At 50.7% G+C, this 22,031-nt stretch overlaps 2 protein-coding genes across 3 annotated transcripts; both read right to left on the bottom strand.

The window, feature by feature from the left end:
* Positions 1 to 8,091: 8,091 nt before the first annotated feature.
* Positions 8,092 to 9,479, bottom strand: Aurkaip1 (aurora kinase A interacting protein 1). Of its 2 annotated transcripts, none has more exons than XM_010627704.1 (4): positions 9,382 to 9,479; positions 9,000 to 9,081; positions 8,358 to 8,797; positions 8,092 to 8,262 (listed from the first exon to the last, which is right to left on the bottom strand). In XM_010627704.1, exons 2-4 carry the CDS (start codon positions 9,049 to 9,051, stop codon positions 8,161 to 8,163), a joined length of 594 nt encoding a protein of 197 aa, XP_010626006.1. In that variant the 5' UTR covers positions 9,052 to 9,081; positions 9,382 to 9,479; the 3' UTR covers positions 8,092 to 8,160. The 2 variants fall into 2 exon arrangements, with proteins under 2 accessions (XP_010626006.1, XP_010626005.1); XM_010627703.2 differs by having other exon boundaries at positions 9,000 to 9,095; positions 9,382 to 9,466.
* A 3,767-nt stretch (positions 9,480 to 13,246) lies between these two features.
* On the bottom strand, positions 13,247 to 22,027 carry Ccnl2 (cyclin L2; the record flags this gene model as incomplete). Its single annotated transcript, XM_010627883.1, has 11 exons — positions 13,247 to 14,294; positions 14,465 to 14,551; positions 14,626 to 14,734; positions 15,133 to 15,274; positions 15,361 to 15,465; positions 15,586 to 15,685; positions 17,988 to 18,052; positions 19,575 to 19,695; positions 21,087 to 21,196; positions 21,389 to 21,463; positions 21,818 to 22,027. Coding segments are annotated over 11 exons (1,479 nt in total), but the record flags the coding sequence as incomplete, so codon positions are not given.
* Positions 22,028 to 22,031: the final 4 nt, after the last annotated feature.

Raw genomic sequence — 22,031 nt, 5'->3', positions numbered from 1 at the left:
TTGTTTTTGTGTGGTGCTGGTGATAAAACCCAGGGCCTCATGCATACTAGGCAAGCGTTCTGCCACTGAGCAACTATCCAGCCATATCTAATCTGTCATCTACTAATCTTTTTTTGGTACTAAGGATCAAACTCAGGACTTTGCACTTGTGAGGCAGGTGTGGTGCCATTGAGCTAAATCTCTGACCCCTCTTTTTGAGGCAGAGTCTTGCTAAGTCCAGGCTGGGCTCAAACTTGCCATCCTCCTGCCTCAACTTCCTTAAGTGCTGAGATCACAGATGCTTGCCACTGTGCCCAGCTGCATGCTGGTCTTTGAAGATTGTTTTGTATACCAAGGCAAGTATTGTCAAGAGAAAAAAGCAAGCCAGGTGCAGTGGTACAGGCCTGTCATCTTAGCACTTAGGGAGGCTGAGGTGGGAAGATCACCATGAGTTTGAGGCCAGCCTGGACTACATAGTGATTTCAAGCCCAGCCTGAACTGCATAGCAAGACCCTACCTCAAAACAAAAAAAGTTAAGTTCAAGCCCATCCTGGGCAACTTAGCAACCTAGTGAGAACCTGTCTCAAAATAAAAAATTCAATTAGCTAGAGATGTTGCTCAGTGTGAAGGCTTCAGGTTCAATCTCCAGTACGGGAGAAAAAAAGAAACAAAACCAGGCAAGGGCTCCCTTGGCTGGACAGTCGGGACAGCCTGCGAGGGTAACCAGGCAGGGCCTGGGGAAGCTGCCATCTGGACAGAGGGAGCAGCAAGTTCTGGGCTCCCCTAGGTGAGACCTGGGGCCTGGTCCAGCCAGAGGCTGGTCTGTGGGAACAGGAGAACAGAGATGGCTGAAGCTATCAGGGTTCATGCGGATGCACAAGGAAGACAGCCCATCTTGGCCATGCTGAGGGCAGAATCCGAGACGCCTGGCTATGTCTACACTGGCCCAAGCCCCTCCCATGAGTAGGGGCAGAGTGGGCCCTCACCCTCCAGAAGTTAGGCTCAGACCTGACAAAGCTTAGTGCAACACAGCAGATAGGAAGGGGCAGCTCCCCAGGACTCAGAGGCCACTGAGCGCCCAAAAGACAGCAGCAAGGGGAACCTTCCAGAGCCAAAGCTCTCTGCAGACAGCCCAGGAGACACCAGGTCTTGGCCCTGGTTATGAGGACCCAATGGCCCTCAGAATACACCCTGAACAGCCAGCCAGCCCAATGGGGAGAATGGCAAGGTGAGGATGTGGTTTGTTCCATGCAACAACAGACCATACCACCATTACCCAGACAGGAGCAAGGGCCAACAACAGGGCCATGGGCCTCACAGAGGTGAGTAGGGAGTTTCCAAAGCCCTGGGTTTCCCAGGGACTAGTTGTGGGCTGGTGTGGTCAGGCAACTGCAGCCAGGCTCCCTCTGCATCTCACAAGGAACTGCATGGCCCCATCCTGTCTCTCAGGCCACAGCTGGGCCCAACCACAGCCTGCTGTCCCACCCTTGCACTGTTTTTCTGGTTTTCGTGGTGGTGGAGATGGAAACAGGGCCCTGGCATTTGGGGATGAGGCTGCACTGCCAGTCATGTCCCCAGCCCTGACCATATCTGAGGATGGCCACGTGCCTGTGGGTCTGGCGCTTTTTCTGGACCCTCAGCTTCTACATTGCCATCCCTGCTCCTCAAGCCATGCACTCTTAAGGCCTCATGGGCAAAGGCTGCCAGGCCCCCAGGAGCTGCCAACTCTTCCCTTCACCTGAGGGAGATCTGTAAGCTGGTGGCCTGATGAGACAAAGGTGAGAGAACTGATGCACCGTGACCTTGAGACTAAAGAACATAGGTGAGAAAATTTAAAAATATAGAAACAGGCTCAGCAGGGCTCGCCTATAATCCCAGCAATAGGGAGGCTGAGGCAAGAGAATCCACAAAATATCAAGATGGCCTGACCAACATGTGCACTAGTCGTGGTTAGACCACAGTCAGTAGATCCCATCCCAGCGTCCAGGTGGTGCTATCTGTGGGTACAGGTGCTGCAGACCTGCTCATTAGGGGCTCAGGCTCCCAGCTGCCCTCTGCAGTTTTGCCTTCCGTCATGAAGGAGATGTTATTTACTGATTCATCCATTTCATTTTCTGTACTTATTTTTCATTGCTGTGGGTGAATCCAGGATCAAGTGCTCTAATGCTGAGCTCCACCCCAGCCCCATTGATCAATTGTAAAATTGGAAACTAGGAGCCTTTCACAGGGCTGGTGTGGGCTCAGCATAAGTGAAGCCCTCAACTCATCCTCAGCACACACAAAGATGCTTCCTGCAGTGCCCATACTGTGGGCAAGGCCCACTGTGGCCTCCACACCTGTGCATAGTGTAGCTGGTGGGAAGGCTTGGCTGGGCCAGGCCACTTTTTAGTTGGGCCCAGCTTCGGCCTGAGAGACAGGATGGGGCTATGCAGTAGCTTCCTGGAGGTATGACAGCAGTGGCTTCTCCGGCCTTACCAAGCAGTTTATCCTGAAATGTGATGTTTCCAGTAGGGTTTTGGTTACAGCTTCAAGTCATGTGATTGATTTTCATTTAGAAGGCCACAGGACTCCCAGGAAAGCTGAACATGACACAGGGCCTCAGGTTCCCAGTGCCACAAAATGCAATAAAATATAAAAAGAGCGGTGGGATGTAGCTCAGTGTGAAGGCCCCAGCTGCCACCGCCAGCATTGTAGGAGAGGGAGGGAGGGAGGAAAGGGGGGAGAGACAGACAGACAAGATTCCAGATTATAAAATCAACTTGTCACATTTTAATGATGCAATAAAAGACCTCTATAATAGAGAAAAAATATACCTGAATTCTTCCTCTATAAGCCAATAACTCCACATCTTCTGGCCTAATGTTTAAACAAACTGAAGTAATGTTTGCATGAAGAAAATGACTTAAAACTAGATACATTTATAGCTAAGTGGATGCATATGAGGCCATTCTCTTAAGTGAAATAAATAGGACACACATTTAAATACCGAATAGTTTCTCTGGTGTGAAAAATTAAAAGTGTAAATAAGGTTCATATTGTATAACTGATAATGTGAAATAGGAAGAAAAGTGCTAAAGGAGTAGGGGAGGTGGGAAAGGTAGGGGAAAAGAAAGAAGGGGAAAGAAAAAATATGAGAAAAGGAAAAAATGGAAACAAAGTCTTTGTAAATAGGGAAGGGTGGAGAAGGTAAAGGGAGGGCAGGGGTATAGGAAAGAAATAACCAAGAACATCATGTAAAGGTACAAGATCCCAATGATGAATATAATTGGACTGTATACCTAAAAAGTACCAATAGTGGTGGCACACACCTGTAATCCCAGCACTCAGGAGGCTGAGGCAGGAGAATCACTGGGGGAGTTCGTGACCAGCCTGGGATACATTGTGAGTTCCAGGACAGTCTCAACTACATAGTGAGACCCTGTCAAAAAACAAACAAAAACAAAAAAACAAACTGGACTTGGACTGATATTTCTATTTGCTAAAGTTAGCAACCTGACCTGGAATCAGCCATGTCTCCAAAGAGTCCTGGATCAGACTAAAAAGTGGGAAATGATTTTTATTTGCTTACTTTTTTATTTTTATACTAGGAATTGAATCCAGGACTTCATACTTGCTCTGCCACTGAGCTACATCCCAGTCATTATTAATAAAATAAATAAATAAATAAAGCCAGGGATTTAGCTCAGTGGTTCTGCTTCGCAAGTGGAAGGTCCTGAATTTAATCCTCAGTACCAAAAAAAAGAGAGAAATCTTGATTATTTTTAGTTTTTGAGACAGAATCTCACCATATAGCTCAGGCTTAACCTCTTAATCCTCCTGGTTTAGCCTCCCAAGTGCTGGAATTACAGACATGTGGCCTCACACTGGTCTTTCTAAATTTTTACTTTGTGATACCTCAAAATTGCTGGCATTGTAAGTATGGGCCACCACACCTGGCTCAAAAGCAGGAAAGGATGTAGACCACTTCTAGGTGTCTTGGATACTCCTAGCTGAGTTTCAGCTCACATTCTCAAATATAAGCAGGCAATTAAGGTAGCTACTGTCAGAGGAAATAAAGTGCAAAGTCCAAATGAACTCAGCTTGATGGATCATGAATAGCATATTTATTTATTTACTTATTTTTTGACAGGGTCTTGCTATATAGTTCAGGATGGCATTGAGCTCACTATGTAGTGCAGGTTAGCCTGGAACTCACAGGTGTTCTCCTTGCCTCAGCCTCCTGAGTGCTGGATTACAGGCGGGCACCATCACGCCTGACATGAATAGCAACCCCCACCTACTGGGAATTGAACTCAGGACCTTTTGCTTGCAAGACAGGTGAGGCGCCACTGAGCTAAATTCCCAGCCCTTGAATAGCATTTTTTGTTTGTTTTCTTGAGACAGGGTCTCACTATGTAGTTGAGGCAGGTGGCGGAACCACTGAGCTAAATCCCTGGCCCCTCACTATGTAGTTGAGCCTGACCTGGAACTCACTATGTAGCCCAGTCTGGTCTCAAACTCACAGCGATCCTCCTGCCTCAGCCTCCCCAGTGCTGGGATTACAGGCATGCGCCATCACACCCGGCTAAATAGCACTTTTAAATGAATGGACTGGAATAGTAAATACTTGAGTTGGTTGTACTCAGGAGGGTACTGTTTTATACAGTTGTTTCTGTTGTATTAGTAGCAATGTAAAGAATAATTTTTTGTTTTGCCTCTGGGTCCAAAAATAATTTGAAAGCCCCCCCAAAAATACATAAACCAAAAGGATCACTGGAAAGATCTGAAGTTGCTTCTGGAAAAGGTTCTGAGGGGAAGGAGCAGAGAGACATTTTTCTCTTAAAGAGTTTCACCATGTATTCCAGGCTGACCTCCAATTTCTAGTGATCCTTCTGCCTTAGCCCCCCAAGTGCTGGGATTGTAGGTTTGCACAACACACCCACCAAGACCTTTTCTTAACTCTTGTTGAAGTATTAAACTATTTAGTCATGTACAGGCATAACTTAAAATTATGATTAGGCCTAGTCCTCCAGCCTACAGGCCAGCTACAGCACGTCAAGACACAACTCCATTTTCACCTCCAATCACAGCTAAGACCTCCATGGTCCCATGATACTGTGATGCTCCAGGACAGGATCACACCAGCTGAAGACATCCTGGGAGGAACCAAATCTTCATCTGCATGGTTCCAGGATTGTCACCAGCTGCTGCCCTCTGAGTAACCTGTTAGGTTTTTTACTCCCAATGTACCAAATAAAGGTGTGGTGAGCTCAGGGTCTTTTCATCCTTGTTGCCCAGAGCAGCATTGATCAGGTCCAAGGCTCAGCTTCTCTAAGTCTCATTTTTCTATCTTTTGAGTCTAATTAATTCACCTTGTGCTGTCATGGCTTGAAGACTAGCATTTACTGCAGAGGTTCTAATAATGACCCCTTTCTCTGTTCCCTACAGTGAGGCCACACTGGACACCAGGACCTCTCCCCAGAAAGCAGCCTTGGCCACCAGGTTCCTCATACAAGTGGCCTGGTTGCCTCTCACCTGGCAGGCACCCAGCACAATGAGAAGCTGTGGCCAGGGCCACAGCAGCAGTGGGGGTCACCTCGCCCCTACTCCACCCCTAAAGGGATGCAGCTCAGGGTCCCCACACCAGACACCATGGCCCCCAGCACTGGGCCACCCAAATTCTGCTGTGGCAGAGGTGCTGGGGGTCCCACAGCTTAGCTGGACAGAATTCTCGAGTGCTAGGTCCAGGGACACCCTTCCTCTTCCACCCACTGGAGTTCCAGTGCTTTTCTAGGAATGCTTGGCAGGCCATGGCTGCCCAGGGGAGTGGTATTTTCCTCCTGGCCTCAGCTCCGCACCAGAGGACAAGGAGTAGCACTTGGAGGTGTGGGCCTTGTTCTGCACACCCGGATTCCATCCTATACCACTCTAAGCTAGAGCCAGCAGCACCTTACTGAGACTGGGATCACCTACAAGACATGGTTCTGTGGGCATGGGGGGCTGGGCTCCTCGACAGCCCCCCATGAAAGTCTGTGATTCCCAGTCATAAGACCCAGAGGGAAGGTCCCCAGCATGTGCCCGACTTCCCACCAGCACTGGCCACTGCTAGAGACAGCTGGCAAGGGCTAGTGAGAGTTCCCCCCAATGGTGAAGGGGTCCACATCCCACAAGGCTGAGGCATAGAAAGGACCCACAGGCAAGAGGGAACAGCCCTAGGGGGCTGGGAGGAACCAGAGACAAAAATAAAACCCCCAAATTATCAGTAGAGGCTGTGGCTGTGGCACAAAGGCTTTCAGGCTGCCAGCAGGCAAACTTGGCACCCCAGGCCTCTTCAAGGGCAGGGTGGAGGCTAGTCGGGTTGGGTGGGCCCAGCTGGGTGTGACATGTGGAACAGAAATCTGACATTTGGGGCTGTGGGGCGGGTATCCTGTGTCCTACTGGGACTGGACAGCTTTCAGGCCTCTACCTTCCAAAAGCATCTCCAGATGTGGCCCAGGGCGTTACGAACCACTGCTCTGAAAGAATGGTGAGGCGGACCAGGCTTAGCCACAGATGGCCTTTGGGAGCCCTTTCCAGCTGGCCCCTCATGGGTGGAGGTGGTCAGCTCTGGAGGGTGGGCGCCAGGCAGCTCAGCGGAACACCCTTCGTCTCCCTGACCAGCAAAGGGTGGGGTGAGCCACAGGACAGCTCCATTGCTAGTCTGGGAGGAAATACGGGGAGCAGCTACTCAGCAGTCATGGGCACCAGCCAAGAGTGGGCAGGCATGTGTGTGTGTGTGTATATGTGTTTATGGCCTTGCGTGCCCAAGGTTCCAATGCTTAAGGTTTGGATCTAGGTCCCCTATCTAGGCGCCTGGGGAATCTCAGATCCAGGAAAGTGCCTAGGATCCTGGTGGATGGGGGGGCTCTTGGGAAGCTTCCAGGTAGCTGTTCTGGTTCCAGACTGGCCCAGTCTGCCAACTTTGACTACTGCCCCCTGGTGGCCACCAGCATAGGCACAGGACACCACCACAGCCTCTGGGGGACTCACAACCCAGAGTAATGACAGATTCTTGTCCCAATGAACAGGGACCACTTCACGTTTAGAAACCTGCTTACTGCACTGTTCAGGGCTGGGCCCCTTGGATCCTGGAGCAGTGCAGGGTTATGGATGTCTATTCTATCCTGGGAACTTTAGGGAACCATGCTCAAATTCTTTGTCCTCCCAAGACAATCTGCAGAGATTTAAACTTGGGCCCTGGAGATGTTTCTGCGACACAAAACAAGAGACCCTGGCTGGGGATGTGGCTCAGTGGCAGAGTCTTGCCTAGTGCATGCAAGGTGCTGGGTCTGACCTCTAGCACCACAGAAACAAAACAAGAAGTCCTCACAATGCTGGCGAAGAGTGGACCAGTCCTAATGGGTAGGGAATGCAGGACACTGAGGCCCAGGAATTTAAATCTGTGTTCCTGATGCATAACTCAGACATAAGGTCAGGGACACGAAGTATGGTAGAGAAGGGTCCACACTGCACTCCCGGTGCCTGCAGCTCAGCTCCCTCATGCCCTGACACAAGAACCCAAGGGCCTCCAGACCCCCAGTTGGTAGGAGTGATGTATACCTATTAATCCAGGGGAATCTGGAATCACACGGCTTCTGCCCTGAGGTAAGACCTTGGGTTCTTCAGCTACTTGAACAGCATCCTTTCCTCAGCTGGCCCCAACCCTGAACCTTCTGAACCGCACCTCATTTCTGACACACACATCCCCACAGGACCTAGAGAATCAGCAGAGGCTGAGGAGCCAACAGTAGGCTGGAATGGTTGGTAGCCACATTGCCATTGCCAGGGGACAGGGCCTTTCCTGCATCCTCAATCATAAAATATAACCTAGTCATCCCCACCCACCCCGTGTGTCCCTCCACCACCCATGCACACTTTTAGAGTCCCTACTGGAAAGCTGTTCTCAGCTACTCCACAGCACACATTCACCCAGCACGTTGTCACCCCCACACAGCACTGTCAGGATGGAGAGCAATGGCCAACTGGGGCAGGGACGTCCACTTGGGCACTCTTTGGACCCTGGGCTCCCACAACAGAGGATGGCAGGCCACCTCAAGCTCATACCAGGCAGACAAGGATCCAGACCATCCCAGACACAGTCCTCCCAATGTTTATTACAATGGTCACCAGCAGCACGTGGGGCATGGAAACAAAACTCCAGGCTCATTTGACCTTCATGTAGATCTTGGGGGTCTGCCAGCCTGGGGGTGCCTCCTTCAGGCCTGCCTTCAGCCAGATGTGCCTCAACTCTTTCTCAAATTTGACCTGTGAGGATGTAAGGAGTAACATCAACTGACTTTTGGCAAATCTACACGCTCCCAGCCTATCTGCGCACTCAGGCCCAAAGAGGAACCACTCACCTGCTTCCGTTTTAAACGTCCTTCCCGGACCTTGCGCCTTAGGAACCGAGTTCTTTTGACCAGCTTGCGGTACTTGTGGTGGTTCATCTTCCGCCGGCGGATCTTCAGGACATTTTTGCACTGCATCTGCGGTGCATCCCAGACTGCCTCGTCCACCTGCTTGGTCCCCTCCTCCACCTGGCTAGGTGGACACTTGTAGAATTGGCCTGGAGTCACAGTGGCTGGGGCCCCAGCATTCAATTTGGGCAAGAGGTAGCAAGCTGTCAGCCAGCTCTCAAGGGGGCTGATGGCCATCTTCCTGGGGACCAGCAATTCCTCAAGCTCCAACTGGGCCCCCTTGCCAGGAAGGGAGGCCGCCCTGCTCAGGCCTGCAGGCTGCAAGCTATGTGGGCGCTGGCAGGCTTGACTGCCCGGAGCCACGGAGCCAAGCCAACTGCACCCTGCAGGAGAGCACACAGTAGGCACTGTCGTGGGTCCACAGTGGACAAGCACCGCCCCAGGCAGGCTCGGGCAGCAGGGCCACCCGGTTGAATGAAATGCACCTGTCCTGGCTGGCTAGCCCTTCTGTCTTGTTACTAGGCCCGGTGGCACCTGTGACCCACATCCCTGCCCCAAGCGCGCACCCGCCCCATGTGCCTGTACCTGCCCAGTGGACGGCCCTGGCGAACCGCATTGTCAGGCGCGGCAGCAGCATGGTCGTGGGAGGCGGCGGCCGGGTTCAGAGCTGGAACACAGGCGCTGCGGAGTCACGAGGGAGGGCGGGACGGGCTGCAGACCCCGCGAGCCACCACCTGGGTGGTCCCTCTGAGGCGCGACTTCAAACCCGCTCACCCTTGGGCCCAGAGTCGGGCTCACATCTCGGCAAGCCAAGCGCCCGCCTAGAGGCTCGTTTCCCAGAGCACACAAGCCCGCAACGCCGGGCTCACTCAACACCCGAACACTTGGAAGGGTTCTGACGGGTGGGGTCCCACCCCGGCCTAGCCCAATTCAACCCCTCTTATCCGATACCCCAGCTCCAACTAACCATTCAGCCGCTGTATTTGGGCGCTTCCGGCCAGTCCCCAGCACCGGCCCTCGCCGTGACGGCTTCCGGTTAGAAAGGTGCCGTCTCCGCCCCAGCCCTCACGCGCACGTCAGTTCCGCCTCCTCCCCTACGGCGGCAGGAGTTTGCCACGATCCCACGGAGTCCCCTCGCCCATGCGTGGTCGCACTCAGGCGGCCGTAAGTGGCGAGCGGGCAGGTCCCGGCCAGCGAGACTGTGGTAGTTGCTTACTCAGGGACGAGGGGCTCCTCGTCTGCAGGACCCGTCATTTCGACGCCGAGTCCCCAGGGGCAGGGATGTGGCCTGCCAAGGTATGGACGACAGGAGCGTTGGCGACCAGTCAGGGCTCCGTCGCGCCGACACCTGGAGTCGCCCGTGCCCGCCGTGCGGCATGTGCTGGGGACCCGAGAGGCCTTGACCCGCCCCGTTCTCTTGGCTTCCCAGCCTACTCTTCCCTAACCCGGATAATGGGTGCACACTATTCCGAGGCAAACAAGCTCCGATAGTAACTGTCTGGCAAACAAAAATAAGACTCAGCCGGGCGTGGAGGTGCAAGCCTATAATCTCCAGCATTGGGGAGGCTGAGGCAGGATGATTGCCATGAGTTTGAGGCCAGCCTGGACTACACAGAGACCCTGCCCCAGAACACACACACATTTGGGCTTTTGTGGGGGGTACTTGGGATCAAACTCAGGTCCGTGCATTTGCCAGGCAGGCGCCAGAACCACTGAGCTAAATCCCCAGCCCTAACGTTTTTGTGAACTCGGGCCCTTGCGCTTGCAAGGGCACTGAGCCAAATCCCCGGCCCCTTGGAGGGTTGGTTTTGACTGAACTCTTAATGCTGCTCAGGACACAGGCACTTGCTTCTCAAGGTGCCACTTTTTCTCTAGTCCAGAAAGACGTCTTGGTGGGGATGGTGAAGCCCATGGTGGCACCCCAGGATGCTGGTGGGAGGAGCACCTCAGAGGAGGCCTGCAGGAGGAACTAAGGAGCCAGGGGAAGTGGCAGACAGGGCAGGACAGAAGCTGCAGGCTTTGTGGCTGAGGTCACAAGGTGATGCTGTATCCTACCTCCCAGAGGAACTGCCTAAGACTCCCAATCAGGAAGCAAAGCGTGTTCTGTGACTTTCCCAGGAAGACAAACTTCTACCTCCCAGTTGGAACAGAGCAACACATGACTCAGGCCGAGTCCAGCTCAATGATTCAGTGAGTTATTAGGTCACTTACAGAGTGAGGGAGAGCTCACCTGCAGCTGCACTACCAAAGCACCCTGACATTGAATTTATATAGAGCTGTAAAGGAAATCAGCAAAAAGAATAAAAACAAGAGTACATGGGGAAAGTAGTATTCAGTTCCCATCCTATTCTTATCCAGCAGCTTCACCCTCTCAACAAGCCCTCAGTGGCAGTGATGGAGGACTTGCTATGCTGCGCACTGCCTCAGTGCCCGGCTAGGGCCCACCAGACAGCTAATGGTCTCCCACTACAAAATGGAGTTACTTTGGCTAGGGTTTGGATGACTGTTCTCCTCATGTTCAGTAGCCCACTCCTCACCCCGTGGCACAGTTTTCCCCAGTAAAGTGCCCCCAGTTAAAGCTCCCACACAAAGCGGCAGAATGGTGCCCTCTACACCCCAAATCTTATGTGGGTGTTTCCAGTCCTTCACCTGGCAAGGGAGAATCCATCAAAGAGGTGGTAGCCAGGTGGGGTGGAACACGTCTATAATCCCTCCCCCCACTGGGAGGCTGAGGCATAAGGATCACAAGGTCCAGCCCAGCTTGAGCAACTTAACAATTCAACAACTGTCTCAAAAAAATGGGGTTGGGGTGTGGGATGTAGCTCAGTGTAAAGGCCCTGGGTTCAATCCACAACAGGTGGTAAGTGTTGAGAACAGTGCAGAGAAAGGCAGAAAGAGCCCGGCAGCTGCCTGTCACACTGCAATGCACCTGAGCATATACATCCAGGCATCCTCCCAGCGTAGGAGCTGTGTGGAACCTGTGGGTGGGAGGAGTGCACAATGGCACTGGTGGGCATCCACACCAGACCTAATGCTTTCTCCCACAACAATGACAGAACCCGTGTGGTGGCATCCCATGCCAGAGTGGGCAGACCCAGCCAAGCCCAGGTCAATCTTTCATAAGATTGAAGGAAAAGTCACAATAAAAGACTTGGGGAGGGTATGTAGTCATTTCTCTTATACTGGGGACTGATCTCAAGGACTCTGCCCTGATTGAGCCACATCCCAGCCATTGAAAGGGTTCTTTCACTAAGTCACTAAATTGCCAAGGCTGAGCTTAAACTTGCAGTTCTCCTGCCTCAACCTCCCAGAGTACTAGGCTTACAAGTGTGTTGCACCGTCCCCAGCTTTTTATTCTTTTTTCCCCTACCACCACCCCCAGTAACAGGGATCAAACTCAGAACCTTACATTTACAAGGCAGGTTCAACACCACTGAGCTAAATCCTGGCCCAGCTCTTTATTTTTAATCAAAGGAATTCTTTAACTTCTCAAGTATATAATTGTTGCACTTATTTCTGTTTTTCCTAGAATTCTGATTTGCCTCCCAAAAAATGTCTCAGAAATTTTAGCCAGGAATGGTGGCACATGCCTGTAATCCCAACACTCAGGAGGCTGAGGCAGGAGGACCACCGATAGTTCAAGGCCAGCCTGGGGTACATACTGAGTTCAAGGCCAGGCTGAACTACATGGACTCAAGTCTAAACAAAGAAATTTTGCTTATCTGGCTGGAAGCCTGGCGGGTCAAGGAGAGGAGTGAACCAGGGCAGGCCCTAGCCTGGGTCTCTCATCTGGGGCCCCAGGAGCCACTGCTGAGCACTGCTTTGTCAGATCCTAGTGTTACAAGTGCTGGCAACAACACACTGCTGTGAAGTTTTCAAGTTTCCATATCGGCTATCCTACAGCCAAACAGTTAACAACCAAAAGAAATAAACACATCTTTCCTAGTTTTTCAGGGTTCCTGTGATCTGTAGGCTGAGTACTGTAGATGAGGGAAATGGGAGCACAGTACTGCAATGAGGGAAGGTGTGCTGGCCATGTGAAGCTGGGTACCATCTGGGGTCTAAGAAGCAAAAGAGGAAGGGAACTGTGCTGCACAGATACTCCCTGAAATGGGAGATGGCCTCAGAGCAGACTGTCCTGTGGCCTTGCTGACAATGGAGTGCCCCTGTGGTGAGCTGAAGTCCCCCAGGCAGCAGCTGAAGGAGACCTAGAGCTTGCAACAGGGTTACAGCTGGCTCAGCATCAAAGGCCAGGACCAGACAGAGGGCCACCATGAGGCTTGCCCCAAGACCATGATGCATTGGGGCCTCATGCCCAACACCTGCCCACAGTGTCAGGGGACTGGCCCTGCCAGTCTCTTCTCCCAAAAACGGTAGGGCTGTCTCTGCCCATGGCACCCTCAGACTTTCTGCAGTGCTGCCACACCAGGCTTGGACTAGAGATGCTGATCTAAGGTGACCACTCACAGAAGAGACAGCCCCAGGTAACTGACAGCCCCAGATATCTGTCCCAAACAGCACAGTTCCTGCACACACTGCCCACCTGCCCACCCAGGGGGAGGGGCCTCTGCGGGCATCTGCCTCCCAGGTATCGCAGGTGGCCCACACAGATGTGCCCCAGCCACCTTCCCAGGTGAGACTCCCAGGGGTCAGCCTGTCCCTTCCTATTTCCGGCAGATGCATGGGAGCTCAGTATAAAACCAGGACCTGAGTGAGGGCGGGACAGGGACGGCATCCCAGACATGGCCCCACTTGGTGGAGCTGGCCATGCACACCTGCAAGCTCTGATGAGCAAAGCACAAGCACAGAGACTCTGACATCCCAAGTGTCCTGAGAAGAGAGAATTGTGTTTATTCAACAACATAAAATGCATATAGGAAACTTCTCTATTTAGAAGCTGGTGGCCTGCACTCAGCATTGCACAGATAAAAATATATGACTTTCAACACAGACCTAAATGCTTTCATGTTTTAAAAATCAGAATTCTCTACACAAGTTTTAAGCTGGCAGAATTCAAGTTCTGAGTTTTCATATTCATAGCTTTCCCTTGTATTAAACATGTTTATTTACAGGCAGATAGAGAATAAGGGGCTATTAAGGCCATTTTCTCATTGTGAAACACTGCAAAATATTTACATAAGTACAACCTAATATAGGCAAAGGTTCTAAAAATCATCTTTCTTGGCTGAATGTAATTGAGTATGGAAGCGGAGAGAGCTTGTCCGTAGCACCAAGCCACACCAATAGGAACTTGTGTCTTTGCTTTCCCATTGAGTTGCCCAAGGGGCTGAAGCTGAACCCTTTGGCTGGGACCATGTGTGACACACCCCATGCTGGCACAAAGGGCCCCTCACTGTTCCCTCAATTTCATTTCCAAATTCATCTCAAGGTCCAGGGTCAAAAAAACCACTTTCAAAAAAACTGGTGGTGGTCCAGGGCGCTGAGGTGCCCGAGGAGGAGAGTCTGAGGGCAGCCCTAAGCACCCCCAGGAAGGGCCTGAGGCCAGCAGTCTCTGGGAGCCCTCTTCACCGCCGATGCCTGCTGTGCCCGGAGTGGTCTCTCTCATAGCGATGGCCACTGCGCTCATAGGACCTGGAGCGCTCCCGCCGCTGATCTCTGTAGTAATGACTTTTCTTCTTGTATTTTCCAGAATGATCTAGCCGCTCCCGTGACCGGCTCCGAGAACGGGATGAGCTGCGGCTCCGGGACTTGTGCGGCTTCTGAGTAGGGTACTTGCAATCCTTGGGCTTCCGGGAGCCCCTCACCTCAGAGGCTTTGTAGGGGGCACCTCGGTGCGCCTGTCTTGGTGGCGAGTCACTCCGGCTCCTGGAGCGGCTCTGTGACTTGGACCCGCCAGACGTAGAGCCACTGTCACTTTTCCTGTGAGGAAGGACAGCACACCTGGGACCACAGGTGCGACCAACTGTCTCAGCTCGGGGCTGACAAGGAGTGGGCAAAACAAGACCCCATCTCAGGTTAACAGCCAATGTCCCTTGGGGAAAACACCCATCCTACCAGCCCAAGACCCTGGGTGAGTACCCGAAACGCACCTCCTCTTGGGAGACGTGGACCTTGATGGGGACCTTGAGCAGCTCTGCTCCCGGCTCTGGCTCTCACCCTCTCTTGACCTTGGCAAGCTGCAAACAGAAGGCAGTCACAGACCTGGAGTTTCAGACACCCAGTGGCCACCCAGAAGCTCCAGGTGTCCTACCCATTCACCGGGCTGTCAGCCTTAGCTTTCTTTGCACCCTCCACTCTCCTCTTGGCACTCTTCACAGACAGTGGAGAAGGCTTGTTTCCTTTGCCTCCTTTGGGGGACTCTGCAAAGTACAGGAAGTTCAAAACCAACAGTCAGAAAACTGTTCACTGAGAAACACACTGGCAGATAAGGGCTCTCCTGTGGGGTGCCAGGGGCACATATGCTGATTGTAACTTCCCTCCCAGGGCTCATAGTCTAACAGACACCACAAGACCCAGAGAGGCCCCTTGACTAGGGTGTTTTCCTCTGCGACTATGCAGTGTCCCAGTGAGCCATCGTACCATCCAATGAGATTTTACAATTTTCACTGAATGTAAACAAAAGCATCTCAAAAAGCCCATCCTTACCCCTTCTTAATAAAAATATAAAAACAAAATCTTTAGAGGCCCCATTTCATTCCAAAGACCACCAGGTAGGCCTGTCAGGCAGATGCCCAGGCTCTGGGGCAGAAGCACTCACCTGGCCTGGGGGCAGGGGAGAACCCTGCGCTGCTGTCTGGTACCGGCACACCCCCAGGTAGCAGGCCCCGTGATTGTGCCTTTGCCTCCTCCAGGGCATGCTTTCTCTTCTCCACTTCACTCTCCAGGTATGTCAGATCCACCTAAGGGGCCAGAACCTATCTAGTCAGAACCAGAAGCTTCTGGCTGAACATAAATGCATACACTATGTGAAAATACACAGAAGAACCTTTTTCCGCGTATAAAGCTGCAGAATTTTTAAGCAGATTTCTTGAATTTCTTCTTCAGTTGCTCCAAACAAAAGAAACCAATGGGGACGATTGGGCAAAGGGATCTGTGAACACAACAGCACTATGTCACATTCCAAGACCACGAGACTCAGACCCTAAGAAGCAGTGCCGGCATGGGCTGCAGGCTGGACGGCTGGGCCGAACCAGGGCAATAGCATACTGACCTCCAATGTCCGGGCGGCGAGGTAGATGCAGGCACAGGCAATGCTCTCAGGCTGGAACCGCACGAAGACATCTGTGCGGAGACTGTCGTTCATGTAGTTCCTGAAACCAAGCACAGGGAGACTTGCAGTGCACTGGCAGCCCCGCACTACCATGTTCCCTAGGGTTGCCGCTACTCTACAGTGGTCTACCGCTAGGGCCAAGAATTAGCAGTCCTAGGAATCCCAGGAGGTAAGGAGATTCTAGCTGCTTTTTCTGAACATAAGAAAGAGAGATTGCTGGGGGGAATAAAGCTGGCTGAATGTCAGATAGTACGTGTTGCTATGAACGAGAACCGACTTTAACTTTACTTTTGCCTCAACTTTTAGCTTGCCATCATGCAAAGCACAATGCCTCGAAAAGAAAATGCTACTTAGTGGTTAAAATGTACTTGGTTAAAGAAATCTAAATGCTCAAAATCCAGAGTGCAGAGAAACATGCAAACTCAAATAAATGGGCTGAGTGCGAAGCCTTGTGGCCGAGACAAGCTGTCCTCCTATGATCCTCTTCTGTGGAGAGCACTTGTGGCCTGGTCCTTCCCCAGATGACTGAGCCACAGCTTCCATGAGGGAGTCCACTTGCAAAGAGACAGGCCCTTGGGTGCAGTTCCGGTGCAAGGCACTGTCATGCAGAAGGCCAATGCCCAAGGAGTCCTCTTCTCGTGTTTATCAAAGAACGTTCCAAACTGTCCCATTTCAACAAGGAGTCTTAAAATGAACATCCATAAAATCAGAAGCAACAAGATACTAGAAGTTTATCACATAAGTACATTTATAAACTTTATCATACTTTAGAAGACATTTAAGTACAAAAGTGCAATTTTTAAAAATAAAACATTTTCCTTCAGATATACTTCTCTAAGATTTATAGGCTAAATCTAAACCTCTTACCAGCTTTCTCAATATTGCAAAAACAAGCAATTGTTAGGAAACAGCTGGAGAAGTTATATATTCACTGACTGCCCAACCACCCCAACAATGGCATGGTGTTCCTTGGAATCGGGTGCAGTTCTCCCACCCTGTACCTCCCCCCTAGCCCTGGAAAAGGTCCCACTCAAACACACTCAGATTCTCAATGATCAAGTCTATAGATGCCTGAGAGGCAGCTGGCTGTGGGAGCCAGTGTGGTGTCAGTGCAGCAACTTGTCCCAGGAGTGACTGCAGATGAGCAGCTCAAACATTGACAAACACAGCCATCAGTAACTTTGTGTTTCTAATAAAAAATACTCAGTATTCAAAAAGTTATAGTATAATCCATTAAGTTCTATAAACAAGTAAAATCTTCAGAACACATATTTAAACTTATTGCTCTATTTGAAATAAATTACAATATGTTGAAAAGTATCCAGGGAATAATTTAAAGATGCACACCTTTCCCAGAATGAGTCCCACTTAGCTGCTGAAAAGAGCAACCCTAGGACTTCAAGAAAAAATGAAATAATCTTGTACCGACAGCTTCAATTCCCAACAGCCAATTTTTCCTTAGTTCTTACAGCTTTGCATAGAACTTTTTAGAGAAAGGTATTGCATCTTTATGGTACAGGTACAGCAGTTTTAAGGAGACAAAATCCAAGTCAAAACAGTTACCAACTCTAATTGATACAATTACCGAAGCACGACAGGGTTAACAAGAAGCACAATCGTCAGAGAGCCACAAGCAGCAGTCGGCCATGACTATACTATCGTACGATACCACCAGTCTAGAGCCGGCCTTCGGTGGAGAGCCTGCACTGGATTGGCTGAAGACGGCCGCTGTCCCTGCACCAAAGCGCTTGGACAGCAGAGGAGAAGTCTTAGTCACTTACCCTCAGAGGCTACCCTTTGATTGAAAGAGTACAGAAAAGAAAAGTCAAAACAGGTTCTCGATGAAATAGTCATAGCACCAGACAATTCAGTCAGCAATACGACCCCTAAAGACTCAACTCTGTGGGGAAAAGGGAACAGGACACCCCAGACACAAAACTGCCATTCCAGGCTTCCTTTCTAGCATGGGCCTGTTAGAATCAGCCCAGAATTATAGAAAACTTTTCCCCCACAGGATGAAATTCCCTAATTGTTTAAGACACCTCCCCCAACCTGAGACCTACAACTTCTCTGTGCCCAATTGACAGCCCCAAGGGGAAACCCACTGACTGCTCCCAAAATGGACACAGGAAACCCAGAGGCAGGGATGGGCCACCTACCGTCATACCAGTGCCTGTCATTTTGGGAGGCTGTTAGGCATTTATACAGCAGATCACTGGGCACTGGGACAACTCCAGCCCACAACCAAGTTATGGGATCGACTACCCACTGCCCAAGTGCCTCAAGTAACACATTCCTGAACTGCCCTTGCTGGACTTGTGAAACAAGGAAGGTCAACTCACCATGCAGTCTGGACCAGGTGTTGGTTACGCTCACATTCTAACACCTGAAGGTACATAACGATTATCTGGAAGATATGGGTCAGGCAGTTATTACCAAGAACCTGAAGAGCAGGAACTCAGATCTTGTGGGTGTCCACGCAGCAAAGAACCTCATTCTAGATCCCAGGGGTGGCTCCTGGTCACGTCCGGCAGGCGGCTCAGCTGGAGGGCAGCCTCTGTGGGTGGACTTGCCACCTTCTTTCAAAGGTGGGCAACATGCATGTATGGGGACCAAGCTGTAGCCCGTGGGACAGAAGGCATCATTCCTCCCACAGCCCGTCCTCATTCTTGTTGTGAGCACCTTTCCACACTGCAATCAGCCTGCCCTAGGCACCACTGCACCCAGTAGCCAACTTACTTTCAGCCAATGCAAAAAAGCACTTCAGTGGATAATTTACCAACAATTTGAATTAATGTCAGAAACTAAAACAATAAAAAGGGGTTAGGACCAAAGATGCAGACAGTAACGTCTTTGGGGCCAGGGACTTAACTCAGTAGTATCTCGCAAGTGCAAGGTCCTGAGTTTGATCCCCGGTACCACAAAAGAAACCAAACCAAGCCACAGTAATCTCTTTTTAAAATCAGTTTTCTGGCCCAGCACAGTGGTGCATGCCTGTCATCCTAGTACTCGCAACAGGCCGAGCCAGGAAGATCTCAAACTTAAGTCCAGCATGGATAACTTACCAAGACCTTATTTCCAAAATGAAACAAGGCCTTCAGGTGTAGCTCAGTAACAAACCCTAAGTTTAATCCCCAGTATCATCCCTCAAAAAAGACATAAGGTTATTACTAAGGTAACTTCAGAAAATTAGCTTTTGAAAATGTACACTAACAGATTCAATTTCTAGAAGTTCACTGCTATTTATTTGGTACTGGGGATCGAACTCGGGTCCTTCTGCTTGCCAGGTAGGCGCCAGAACCTCTGAGCTAAATCCCCAGCTCTCATTGCTATTTTTGAAAACTCAACCCTAAAAGATGCCATTTCAAAAATTGTTGTTTTCTTGAAGGGACTGGGAATTGAACCTAGAAACTCATGTATCCTAGGCAAACACTCCACCCGAGTATATCCCCAGCCTTTATTTTTTATTTTAAGTCAAGGTCTCATTACGTTGCCCAAGATGGCCTTGAACATGGGATCCTCTTGCCTCAGAGCTGGGATTATAGGATCGTACCACCACAAGCAGCCATTTCCAAAACTCAGGACACCTGTGTACACTTGTGGTCTCAGTGACTCAGGACACTGAGGCAGAATTGAAGTCTGAGGTCAGCCTGGGAAACTTAGTGAGACCCTGTATCAAAATAGAAATAAAAAGGTTGGGGAGTAGTTCAGTGATAGAGAATTCCTGGGTTCAATCCCCAGTAGTAAGGAAAAAAATTGATAGTAAAGTAGGCTAATGTGTGAAGGATTATTCTGAGATCAGAGACAGACATAGGAAAGCCCAGACAGGAATGTGCTCAGGCTTCCCTGGGACCTCCAGACACAAGAACGAAGAGCTGCTGCAGCATGGGAGTAGGGTGGTGGCTTACAGGCAAGGGCCATAAACCCACCTTGTGAGGGTGCTTCACATGGACACAGAAGCCCAGCTCCTTAAGAACACGTCTTTCTGCCTTGATGATTTGGTTCTTTAAGTTAACATAATCTTGGTCCAGTAGCAGAGGCACAGGTTTCCTGTAGGACAAAGCACATGGTTTGCTTGAGGGTTGAACACCTTGTGTTTCAAATTCCACTCTTACTCCTCAGGCTGAAAACCTAATCTCAACCCAATACAGAAAAGCTATCAGGCTTATCTTCTAACTGCTAAAATCACCAGAGTCCTCAAACCCCAATGGCAACCTCTTTAACCTCTCTCCATAACCTGGCCCACAATCATCTAGACGCACCCAACACTGGCTGGATGGGGTCTCAGGCTCTCACTGCACCAGTGCCAAGTACACTTTAACTCAAGAGAGGACATCAACCTTCTGTTTCAATGGAAAACTAGAAAACCATGAAAGCACAAGACTGTTCCTCATATCTGTTGGGAACTGTCTCCATGACAGTCACCTCAATGCCAAACCCACAGACACTCAAGTCCTTTATATACAACGGTGTAGTATTCACACAGCAGCTACAGACATCCCCTCACCCCTAGACTTCCAATCTTCTCAAGGAGACCTGGACATAGTACAGAATGATATGTAAGTGGTTGCTGTACTGTACTGCCTAGGGGACAATGACAAGGAGCAAAGTCTGTATATGTTTGTATAGACACAGTACATTCTCCCCACATTTTCAATCTGAGGTTGGCTGAATCTGAAGATGGAGAAGCTGTACATACAAAAGGTCAACAGCACTTAAAAAGAGATGGGGCTTGGGCTGGGATTTAGCTCAGTGGTTCCGTCGCCTGCCTTACAAGTGCAAGGACCCAAGTTTGATCCCCAGTACCAAAAAAAAAAAAAAAAAGAAAGAAAAGAAAGAAAAAAAAAAAAAGAGATGGGGCTTGGGCCAGAGATTTTAGCTCAGTGGTTCTGCTGCCTGCCTTACAAGTGCGAGGCCCTGAGTTCAATCCCTGGTACTAAAAAAATGATAGGGCTCTCTCTTTCCTTCCTTCCTTATGTTTTTGCAGCATTTGGGATTGATTCCAGGTCTTGGTGCATACTAGGCATGCACTGTACTACTGAGTTGCAGTCCTGCTCCCTGATCAGGGCATTTTTAGATGCAGCAAAGGAGAAGTTTCTGGCTGTCAAAACCAAGGAAGTAGAGGCCAGGGATGCTTAACATCCTGCAGCACACAGGACAATTTCAACAAAGAAATTCCCAGTGCTGAGAATGAGAAACCCTATACTGGAGCTATGAGCCCTGGGGGAAACAGAACCACAGTGAGCAAATAGGGCCATCCCAGGACTGGAGCTGCTTCACTGACCCACTGAGTGAAGCCCTTGCAGCACCCAGGGGCATCCTGGACACATAGGGACATACTACTGAGCATTCACAAGGTTGAAACCTCTCAACCTTAGTTTGATCACATAATCATTTATTAAACAATGACAGGTGCTATGATAGCTCTGATAGGAACTTACTTTTTCTCTCTCAAATGTCGAAGGCGATGAAATACATTGATGACATCCCGGATTCTTCTTGGAGCTTCTTCTATTTTGGAGGCCAAGTGTACACAAGCCATGGATACATGCTAAAATGTAAGCATTGTGGCAGATGTGTTCGCAGCCTTGGGCTTTCCAAGGCTAAGGGTTACTGGGAGCAAAGAGAAGGTGAAAGAGGCAAAGGCCTCTATGAAAGGAAAGTGCCACAGGGAGCAGGGGCTGAGTAGAGCAGGGCTCCTCCCAGCACACCCCCCTGGCAGGAAGCGAAGGGGCGGGCCTACCTCCATGGAATGCTTCACGAAGGATTTGGTGTAAAAGAATCGCTGAAACAGCACCTGCCCCGTAGCCATGGCCACCTAGAGACAGAGAAGTTTCCATCACTTTTGAACGCGCACACTCAAGACCAAGTAATGTGAGGTTCCCCGGGATAAAAATAACAACACGTTTTCCACGTTCCCCAAGATCTCTGCGTCTCAAAGCCTTCAGGGCTCTGCTTGTGTCCGGGTCAGTGGACAGGGTCAGGGGTTCAGGGTGCGAGCCACTTCTGGGCAGAGCAGGGTAGGGTAGGGGCACATCGAGGCTGATTCGGGGCATGGTCGGAACGGGTTGGATCGGGATCAGCTCTGGGAGCGGGACAGGTTGGGTCGGGGCCCGTTCTGGGCACGGGCCCCACTGCCGGCCTTTCCCTCGAGGCCCAAGGCCATGATCACCTGCGGCAGGCGCAGCAGGATGCCGGCCGCCTGGATGAGTTCGCAGCCCACCACGCGGAGGCCGGTCTCGGTGTCGGTGTCCAGGCCGCTCGACATGGACGGTGTGAAGCGCAGTTTGTCGTCAGGCAGCAAGCAGTTCTCCAGGGTGATGAGCACTCCTGAATACAGCTTGTCCCCGATCAGCACCCCCTGCGACCCGGGCGTGGCTGCCCCC

The sequence above is a fragment of the Fukomys damarensis genome, unplaced genomic scaffold, assembly GCF_012274545.1.
Source record: "Fukomys damarensis isolate Sample0158 unplaced genomic scaffold, DMR_v1.0_HiC HiC_scaffold_23, whole genome shotgun sequence".
In the NCBI taxonomy this organism is placed as follows: domain Eukaryota; kingdom Metazoa; phylum Chordata; class Mammalia; order Rodentia; family Bathyergidae; genus Fukomys; species Fukomys damarensis.
The sequence above is the reverse complement of the archived record's forward strand: the minus strand, read 5'-3'. Positions and strand labels throughout refer to the sequence as shown.

Coding starts and splice junctions, on each gene's coding strand:
- Aurkaip1 (XM_010627704.1), bottom strand. CDS start 9,051: ATGCTGCTGCCGCGCCTGACAATGCGGTTCGCCAGGGCCGTCCACTGG. Junction 8,798..8,999: donor CAGGGCCGTCCACTGGGCAG/GTACAGGCACAT, acceptor GCTCTCCTGCAG/GGTGCAGTTGGCTTGGCTCC. Junction 8,263..8,357: donor GACGTTTAAAACGGAAGCAG/GTGAGTGGTTCC, acceptor ACATCCTCACAG/GTCAAATTTGAGAAAGAGTT.